Source organism: Engraulis encrasicolus, chromosome 21, assembly GCF_034702125.1.
Source record: "Engraulis encrasicolus isolate BLACKSEA-1 chromosome 21, IST_EnEncr_1.0, whole genome shotgun sequence".
In the NCBI taxonomy this organism is placed as follows: Eukaryota; Metazoa; Chordata; class Actinopteri; order Clupeiformes; family Engraulidae; genus Engraulis; species Engraulis encrasicolus.
This window is the reverse complement of record NC_085877.1, coordinates 11,086,121-11,096,120: the sequence shown is the minus strand read 5'-3', so window position 1 is coordinate 11,096,120 and position 10,000 is coordinate 11,086,121. Positions and strand designations below refer to the sequence as shown.

The window sequence follows — 10,000 nt, the reverse complement described above, 5'->3', positions numbered from 1 at the left end:
TATAAATAACCTTAGTGGTTGTCGGCCAAAGGAATTAATTCAGTTGTCGCTACTTGACGCAAGGGATGGGAAGGGCCGGGGGAATCCCCCTGGCAGCGAACCTCAGCAAAAGCAAGTAAGCGAGCTGTCACGGAATCCCCTCAAAATTGACCATATCATCATTCGGAAGTTGGCTTGTTTATTTGTTTGTTTGATCTAGATGGTGCATTAAACTGTAATATGCAATCATATCACTAGACCACGGTGCTAATTCGTATTTGGATGTAACAAGCAAGTTTCTTGTTCTCCCAGCCACTTATAGGCCTAGAGAATAAGCAGCGAGTGCAATTACCCAGGAATGTTTTAGCTGAAGATGGTAGGGTGACCAGATGAGGTTTGCTGAAATTCGGGACGGTTTTTTTGTTTTTTTGGGGGGGGGGGGGTCGTCGTTGAAAAAAAAGACAATTTTGAAAATTAACTAGGCCTATAGCGATGCAATTCAGACCTTTCGATTTATAGAATAGTCTAATAACAAGCCCTGCCAACATGATTGATTGAAAGGCAAGAAATAAATTGATTATTACAGTAGTAGCCTACTTGTTAAACTTCTTTTCCCCACAACTGCGATGCCTGCATTGTTTCCCCCCTCGATGCCATGCCAATCCCGCAGCTGCTGTTGACCTCTCATTTTCTCCTTCATTTTTTAACGCTTTCTGTGACGCCTACCTGCATCGATGCTTTGGCATCTCAGCTGCGAGGTTGTACACTTTGAACACCGAATGGATTAGCTTGCTGTCACTGCAAGTTAGCTTGTCAGTGCACTCGTGTGCCTGAACTCGGAACGTCAAAAAATAAACAATACAATGCGAGGATGCACGCTGACAGAACGTTCTAAAACCAGAATATAGTTCCCCTCCCCATTCATTCATCTACCTGCAATGTCGATTCTGTTTTTTACTCGCATGGTGGGGCTCTTCATCTGCCATGTCGCTACTACTGTCATTTTGTCGATGAAAGTGAAAATGCGCGCCGGTAATTGCTCGCGCTTACTGTTGCAATCGAATAGAATGTCAGCAAGATAAAATCCCTACATTGCTGAGGGGCGGAACGCAGCCACTTCACGTATTTGGGGCTGCACAATCAGCCTCTCAGGGACACAGGCGGCAGTAGCCAAAAGTTTGAGATGTGTACCTGGTTAAAACATTATTATTAGTAGGTAAGTCTAAATTTCGGGACATGCACAGTCAGATTCGGGATTCGGGACAAAAGCTTATAATTCGGGACTGTCCCGAATTTTTCACCCTAGAAGATGGTCATAGCCTGACACAAACGTGGACGCTAACAGATAGAGAATCGATTTTATAACGGTGCTTTTGGGAAATTATTATAACAGTGCTGTGGAAAATGCGACTACCGGTAGGCCTATATCTTTTAATGTTGGCTAGATCCCTGGCTTGCCCTGTTGCCAGACTGTCAGAAGTTACTGCATTTGCTAGCTACGTAGCAGTTACGAACACTTTTTAAAAACCCATCAGAAGCGGCCCAAAGCCATGTCATGCAAGACTTGTTTCGCGAATGCGGTTGGGTCAAGGGTGCGTAGGCTAATTTACTTCCTTATGGTTTCACTACAGAATAAGATAACAAAGCTAGGTTGTTATGTGCTCTGTTTGCTTAGCTTACATGATTGCGCACAAGTCCATGATCCCAATGCAACAATTACAAAAAGCTTCAACTGGCATTAGGCTACACAAAATGAATATTTTTGCCAACCTCCTCTTCTTTGCATTAATCGATGCCGGGCTGAAGTTTGTTGTGCAATCTGAAGCAATCACGACAGACGTTTCTGCAAGTGCTGCCGAGTTTCTCGTGCATCTTTCAGACAGTAGCCCTTCATCAAAAGTAGGCTACCGATTTCACTGGTGGCACACATAGAATCATCTGACTGAAATGAGGATTTCCAAAGAATCAAAGACATCCTATTCCTATGTGGATGCAGCTATTAGGCTCCGTAGGGGGGGGGCATTTAAAATAGTTCCCCATTTTCTAATGACTATTTTAAAATCTGGTGGTCTTGCGTCTGTAGGCTAACAGGTCTCCTGTCCTCCTCGGTCCGAAAGTGGACTTTTTTTGTTTTGTTGGCCATTGTAGGCTCCGATGTTAAATGCTAAATCAAGCGTAGTCTACCTTTTATTAGTTGATAAAAACAGCGCGAGGGATAGAATACTCCAGTTTTAATCGGAGTATTCTGTTACATGACAAATCCAATCGGACCCAAATCAGATAATCCACGTCGTCTAATCGGATTTCTAAAAATCTGATTCCAATCGAATTATTCGAGTTACATGACATTTCTTTAATCGGAGTAATGTAATAATGCGATTTTAATCGAATTATTAATGTGCATCAGAGGCGATTCCTCATTGAGTACAAGGGAGGCGCCGCCTCCTGTCCAAAATCACGAGAATAGTATGTAAACTAATGCTTTACACGACTTAATAACATTGCTATTTCAGACCCAGCTCCATATAAAATGCATGTGCTCAATTTAGAGATTTAACCAATCTGTAATAAGATCCCGAGGCTCGCACGAGTTTTTTTCTCCGCTCATGACAACGCAAGCGAGTCGAGTCTCAATGGACTTCAATGGCATGTGGAATTGTACGCATTTTCAATGGCAAAATGCTAAACGGTCATTGGCTATTGCCGTGAACATTTTTTTGATTTTGAGACTGAGCCTCACTGGGAGTGAATGGAGAAGAGAGAGCGGGGGGGAGGGACCGGAGACTGAGGCTCCGACTTGTGATTGGGTGAACCCCGTGTCAGTAGGCTACAGTAGTTGAAAAGCGGATATGTTATTAATTTGACTGAGAAGAAGTTTCGTCGTGGTAACCAGTGAGGAAGCTATTCATTGCGGTGAACTCCAGTTTTGTGTACATATTCTTGTAAACCTAGTGTTGCGAATAAAGTCTTAATAGTGGCAAGTCCTTATCCTTTTTAATCTCCCAATTCAAAAGTTGAGGTTGCCTACTTTTTATTAGAGCTAGCTTGCAAGAAAGCTAGAGAGCTATGCAAAATGCCAAGCATTGTGGATTAAATTCTGGCGAATTCCAGTCGTCCTTATGAGGAGAAAATTAATATCAAGGAGCAGAGCAGAGCACTGCCTAATATTGACTTGGTGAAAAAGGTAGGGAAGAACAACCGTTTCTTTTGAGCTTTCGTGGTGTCTGATCAACTGGTTAACTGTCAAGTCCCGTTTCCTACTGTGTATTGCAGTATTGGCAATGTCTGGTAGCCTAAATAATTAAAGATTTTGCGACCTCTAGTGGTAAGTTAAGCCGTGCACCAAGTAATGAACAACGAAGGCAAACTCAATCACATCATTATGTGGCGGAGGTAGGCCTAATGATGATAATAATAATTTAAAAAAAAAATCCCTATTTGAATAGGCTACAAGGGGGATAATGATTAATGATTAGCAAATTTGTTTCAACAAGAGTCATTTAGTGTGTGAGGCCATATGTGGCTCAGGACCAATGTAAGATGTGTGTCAAAATTGCCCCCCCCCCCCCCCCTTTTTTTTTTTGCGTTCTGGACATATTGTAATTGAACAGCCTCCCCTGTTTGACAGACTACCAGCCGCCACTGATGTGCATGTAACCACACTCACTCACTCACACACACACACACACACACACACACACACACACACACACACACACATTCCATAGGGAAGCAAGCTCAGGCAAGTTATTAGGTAGACACTAACTCACCTTGTGTGTGTGTGTGCGTGCGTGCATGCGTGTGTGTGTGTGTCCTATCAGGGAAGTCGTGTCAGCTGTACTCCCACTGCCTGCCTGCGCTGTTTGATCAGCGCTCCACCATCCAGAAGAAACAGAGCCACTCACTATCCCTCTCCACCAACCGCTTCACAGAGCGCATCACACACAGGTGCGTTTGTGCGTGTGTACATGTGTGTGTTTGTGTGTGTGTGTGTGTGTGTGTGTGTGTGTGTGTGTGTGTGTGTGTGTGTGTGTGTGTGTGTGTGTGTGCGTGCGCGTGTGTATGTGCGTGCGTGCGTGCAAGTGTACCCTTTGAATGTGATAGCCTCCATATACTGTGTATTACAGTACCTATTATACATCTCTGTACACTAGTGTTTCTGCACGGGGGCGCTACATCCCCCCAGGGTATCGGGGGGCGTAGAGAAGGATACAGCTTATTTGGGGCGGGGCTTAGTTCCCATTGGGGGGCATTAGTCTATTTTATTTTTCAATACTAAGGGGGGCGTCGTTGGCAGACTTATGGTGAGGTCAAGGGGACGTTGGAAGGCTTATGATGAGGCCGAGGGGGGCGTTTAATCAAAAAAACGTTGAGAACCACTGATGTACACTGTAAATTATGTGTAAGTTGACTGATAAGACTTATCGGAGTACTGAAGATTTATTCATTTACTCTTTGTTGATGTAATCAGGAAGTTTGCTGTGTCAGTGAAGATCGCAGACACCAAAGGATGCCGGAGGTGCAGTGTAGGTGAGCTCACTGCTTGGAGTGACAAATGCACACACACGCACATGCACACGCACACGCACACGCACACACACACACACACACACACACACACACACCTGCTGTTCATGGGCACATCTGGGCCACATATACTGTATTCCTTTTGAGCCAGAAATGAAAATGCAGTGCGCCTATCCTAAAACGCAAACACCTATTCTTCACACACACACCTATTCTTCAGCGGTAGGAAATGAAATGTCCTCTTGTCCTTACCTGACACACACACACGCACACACACACACACACACGCACACACGCACACACACACACACACACACACTTACTCACTTCCCTTACCTGAGGTCTGCAAGGCGTTAGTAATACATCACAGAGGACATTAACAGGAGCACTTGACATCCCCCAAATGAACTTCCTTCCCTCTGGCTATTGTTACTGCCACACGCTCTGTCTTATAAAAAAAGAAAATAACTTTTGAGATAGGCCTACTCCTTACTGAAGTTTAAAAAGCCTTTATTAAATTCTGGCTACATGCCTACACGTAAGCCATACCTATGTATAAGCCATACCTACGGTACGCATAAGCCATGCCTACGCATTTTGACCATGCCAAACAAATGCAGGTGTGAAGAATCAATCAGGTGAAGAGGTAATCCATACTGCACAGGCCTACCGGGCCCAGGCTCAGGGGGCCAAGAGTCAAGGGGGCCCTGAAGGCTTAAGCTACGTTGACACACGATGCCGCTAGTTACTAGCTTCACGCTCACTCGCCTACTCGCCACTCTCTCATGGAACGTTCGCTAAACGTTCCCGCGGCTTTAACTGCCAATGTACAGACGAGAAGTACAGAACTCTGCATTCCAATTGGTTACTCGCCTCGCTCGAAGTTAAAATATTTTCAACTCTCGGATCCGCCCACATCGCATCGCTTGTACAGTACTCGCCTTCTCGCCTGCTCATCTCACTGGAACACATTGGCATTATATTGACTTCATTCGCTGAGCAAGTAACTAGCAGCGACGTGTGTGAACGATGCTTAAGCCTCTGTAATTCCTTTTCCATATTGCATTAAAATCACGTTTAACGCCTGTATTTTCACATTTTTGCGGGGGACATACCCCCGAGCCCCCAACAATATAGGGTCTCTAACATCTGGCTTGAAACCCTGAAGCTTTCCATAGACTAGCAACAGCCATGCAGGGGGGCTTTCATGTTGTCTATTCCAGGGGCCCATCATGGAGTCATAATCCATCCCTTTTTCATGCCTATTTTTTAGCAGCACCTGATTTTACCAAACTTTCACTTTCGACCTAATGAAGAATTCTCCCTTCTTTGTTTTTACTCTCTGTCTTGTGGTTTCTTACCAAATTGGACAAGGGCTTTGTGGTGCCTCTTGAATGAATTGTGTTATACAGTTACCAAAACCTTTCACTACACACACGCACACACATGCACACACACACACACACACACACACACACACACACACACACACACACACACACAAACAGGTAATTGATATCGCTCTATCCCCTCAGTGTGTAAGCCAAACAGACAGCACGTTTCTGTATGGGGTGGTTACAACACACATACAGTACACACACACACACACACACACACACACACACACACACACACGCATATATCTAAGCTTGTGTCTCTCCCCTCAGCGCGTAACCCGTATACAGACAGCACGTTTCTGTGTGGGGCGGTCCCATCAGGCCTTGTGCTGCTGCTGTGGTATGACCCCCTGCAGAAGTTCATGCACCTCAAGGTCAGTCGATGCTTTGCAAATTGCAACTGTTTTAGGAATATGAACGTGCCTTGGCGCATTGATACACTAGAGCAGCCATTCTCAAAGTTCAGAACACCAAGGCCCACTTTGAAATGTGAAAAAAATCTGGAGCCCACTAAACCATATAGCCCAATATAACATAATAACTTATTATATTACATTAGGCTATATTACTTGTATTTTATCATATTATATTATATTTTATATTATATAAAATAAAATATAGTATAAGTAAGTAGGCCTATATTATATCATAATATATTAGGCCAATATGATTATTATATTTTATGATGAGGGCCTATTTTGAGAAAAATACTGAATATGAAATTAGCAACCAACTGTAGCAAGCCAAAACGGCAAAGTTTACTCTCACAATCAACTAAAAATGATTACAAACATCCATTTTCCACATACATCAACACCGTAAGCATGAAAACACACCATATCACGACGGCAGATAGAAAGTAACACTGTACCTCGCGAGTAACTCACGCTAATTAATTTGCGGTAGAAAATTACTTCCGTGATTGAAATGACACAATGTTTACTCATAAATCCTGCCTTACCGCAGAGATACACCAGCGGCGACGCGATTCAAGCGACAGAGTGTAGCAGCAAGCGATACGAGAGATTGAGGAGACTAGAGTATGTCCGTACAGGCAGAAGGCAAAGCATTCAAGCATTCCCATTGGCTGTGGCCACTGACCTCTATACAGTCATTGGCTGTCGCGGCTTGTCGCTGAACCGCGTCATAGAAAGTTGAAAAGATTTCAACTTCAAATTGTCGCGCTCGTCGCGCAAATCGCTCTAGTCTCCAGAATCGCTTTTGTCTCTCGACTCAATACGAAGTCAATTACTTCCGTCGCTCGACTCGCTCAGATCGCCGCTGGTGTATCTCTGCGGTAATAGTAGACCTACCTTACCGCATCAAAACACAAAATAAGGAAGTGTACTCAAGTTTCTGGACGCACACAAGAAAGACACGAGATAACTAAACAAACAAGATGTGAATATCTAAACACCATGTGACGTGAGTAAATTTGAAGATATTTTTCCCAGACCTCTCGCGGCCCTGCTCTGCCGGTGGGCCGCGGCCCATAGTTTGAGAATCACTGCACTAGAGTTATGCGGTCAGAAAAGTGAGACTACTTCATATCAACACCCCATTTAGCGCATCACAATGGGAGATTTCAAACTGCCGTGGTATAATATTTGATACTGTATATAATATATTATAATATAATATAATATAATTTATGTTTCCAATTAAGTATAATGATGTCTGTCCTGTCCTTGTCTGTCCTGTAGCATATAGCCATGTCTCTGCCGGAGTGTCTTCCTGTGTTTGAGCTGCTGGTGGTGGTGACAGATGAGTTCCCCCAGCTGTGCGTGGGGGTCAGGGAATCTTCTAGCAACGCCGACGCCACCACCACGGCCACGGCCGCCCTCACCAACTCTAGTGACACTCAGGAGGATGCGACCACAGGACACACACTCCAGTTCGACATCGTACCCCTGAACGGCTTGCCCAGCTCGCAGACAGGTGTGTGCGTGTGTGTGTGTGTGTGTGTGAGAGAGAGAGAGAGAGAGAGAGAGAGAGAGAGAGAGAGAGAGAGAGAGAGAGAGAGAGAGAGAGAGAGAGAGAGAGAGAGAGAGAGAGAGAGAGAGAGCTCTTGTATATGAGAGGAAGTGCATCCAAAAAAATAAGCTTGTAGAAATGTGTGGGACCATCAGTTGTGCCATTTTCATATCAAGTGAATAGACAGCTGACATCACTGTTGGACAACTGCTAGAATGTATTTATTTTTGTTAAGCACATGATTCTATATGTGTTCATGCACAGTTTTGAGGCCCTCCGTAGAAATCTACAATGTACTGCAAATCGCCAGAAAAATAAAGAGAAGGCATTGAATGAGAAAATTTGTCCAAACTTTTGGCCTATACTGCATATAATATACATTAATATACATGTCTGGAGTCTGTGTGGACTCTAAACTTGTCAATGTATATTGTATGATATACAGTAGTATCCATGTTTCTGTGTGTGTAGACTCTAAGCCAGTGGAGGCTATGGAGGTGACTCAGCTGGATAAGGACACCATTCTCATCGCCCTGGACAGTAAGTTACTCCCTCCCACCACCAGAGGGCACTGCCCACCACGCACGCATGTCATGCCAGCAGCAGCCTCTTGGTAATTATTTAGAAAAGAATAATCAGTCTATGCAGATATAGTTTTGCCCAGCTGCAAGTTATTACTTAGATTAAAATAATATCTAAATAATCTGCATCCCTATAGTATCGTAGTAATATCGTTAAAATATATTCCTATATGGCAGATGGGTACTGGCAGAGGGGATTTTAGGGGTCAGTCCCAAAGTGACCTGAACTGGTGTGGTCTAGGGTGGTTAGCATCAAGGTCAGAATGAGGCCATTTTAACCCGTACAGCCATCCAGACTGGCACACATCTGGCATTCAGCGTTTTGTATTATAAATATTGTGTTTGTGTGCCTTCTGTTTGCTGCCTCTCCACAGAGACGGTGAGGATAGTGAACCTGCAGGGTCGGCCCACCAAAGAGCTGGCCCCGCTGCTAGACTTCAGCTTCCCCATCCAGACACTGGGTAAGAGTGCGCTAGAGTCCTACTATAGTGCGCAGCAGTCTCCCGCCCGTGGAACACGTATTTAAGAGGTTGCAGGTTCGAGCTCAACTCAGACTGATCCTCGTCGATATGTCCGTGAGCAAGATACTTAATGCGGAATTGCTTCTGGTGGCAGGTGGGGCCCTGCATGGCAGCCACTGCCATCGGTGTGTGAATGTGAGTGAATGGGTGAATGTGAGGCATACAATGAAAAGTGCTTTGAGTGCTCGAAGGAGTGGAAATGCCCTACATAAATGCAGTCCATCTGCATTTTCAGCTGACATTTTATAGTTCTGAGAGAGATCCTAAAATTATCATTCAGGATATCATTTGTCTTTACCGTTGATATGTGAACAGCACCGTTCTCTAGAATTACTGTATGTATATATAAAAAATAAAACTGTGTCACGTTTGTTTCCCTCTCAAAACTTCCAAACATGGTAATCGTGCTTATTCTCTCCACTAGTGTGTTTACAAGACAGTATTCTGGCCTTCTGGAAACATGGACTTCAGGGAAGAAGCCTACAAACCAATGAGGCAAGTAATCCCTGCATATCTTACACATTTATTCACAGTAATTTCATATTTACCCCATGTGAAACAGACAGATAGTTCATAGCAATTGTATATAATACAGAAATAGAAACAAGAAAACCTCGCTTAGATTCATACATATATTTGATATATTTCGATGTATATATTACATATTTGAGATATAGTCCGTCCATATTGTTATAAATAATGATGAATACACAAATGATGAATAAATCATACTGCGTATTGTAAAATGTAATATAGATATACATTTGTAGCACAAGCAATGGTTGTGGGTGAAAAAAAATAAATCACACACACACACACACACACACACACACACACACAAACATTCCTCGCATATTCTGTATGGTATACGTATTTTAAGTCCATAGTTTCAGACCTGCATAATAAGAGTTCACCTTTAACCTATGCCTCTGCCGTCATTCCTGACCCACACAATACATATCCATCATCATGCTGAGAAGATTGTAACCCTTTAAATCCCCTACCTTAACACCATAAAACC

The 10,000-nt window shown here is 43.6% G+C and overlaps 1 protein-coding gene across 4 annotated transcripts in view; it reads left to right on the top strand.

Moving 5' to 3' along the window:
- map4k2 (mitogen-activated protein kinase kinase kinase kinase 2) overlaps positions 1-10,000 on the top strand; it is a 61,202-nt gene that overhangs the window by 48,768 nt on the left and 2,434 nt on the right. For all 4 annotated transcript variants that reach the window (XM_063187557.1, XM_063187555.1, XM_063187554.1 and 1 more), the window contains 7 exons: positions 3,801-3,927; positions 4,451-4,509; positions 6,174-6,277; positions 7,607-7,841; positions 8,349-8,417; positions 8,833-8,919; positions 9,404-9,474. In XM_063187557.1, the coding sequence (XP_063043627.1) occupies positions 3,801-3,927; positions 4,451-4,509; positions 6,174-6,277; positions 7,607-7,841; positions 8,349-8,417; positions 8,833-8,919; positions 9,404-9,474 (752 nt within the window). The remainder of the gene's footprint in view (positions 1-3,800; positions 3,928-4,450; positions 4,510-6,173; positions 6,278-7,606; positions 7,842-8,348; positions 8,418-8,832; positions 8,920-9,403; positions 9,475-10,000) is intronic.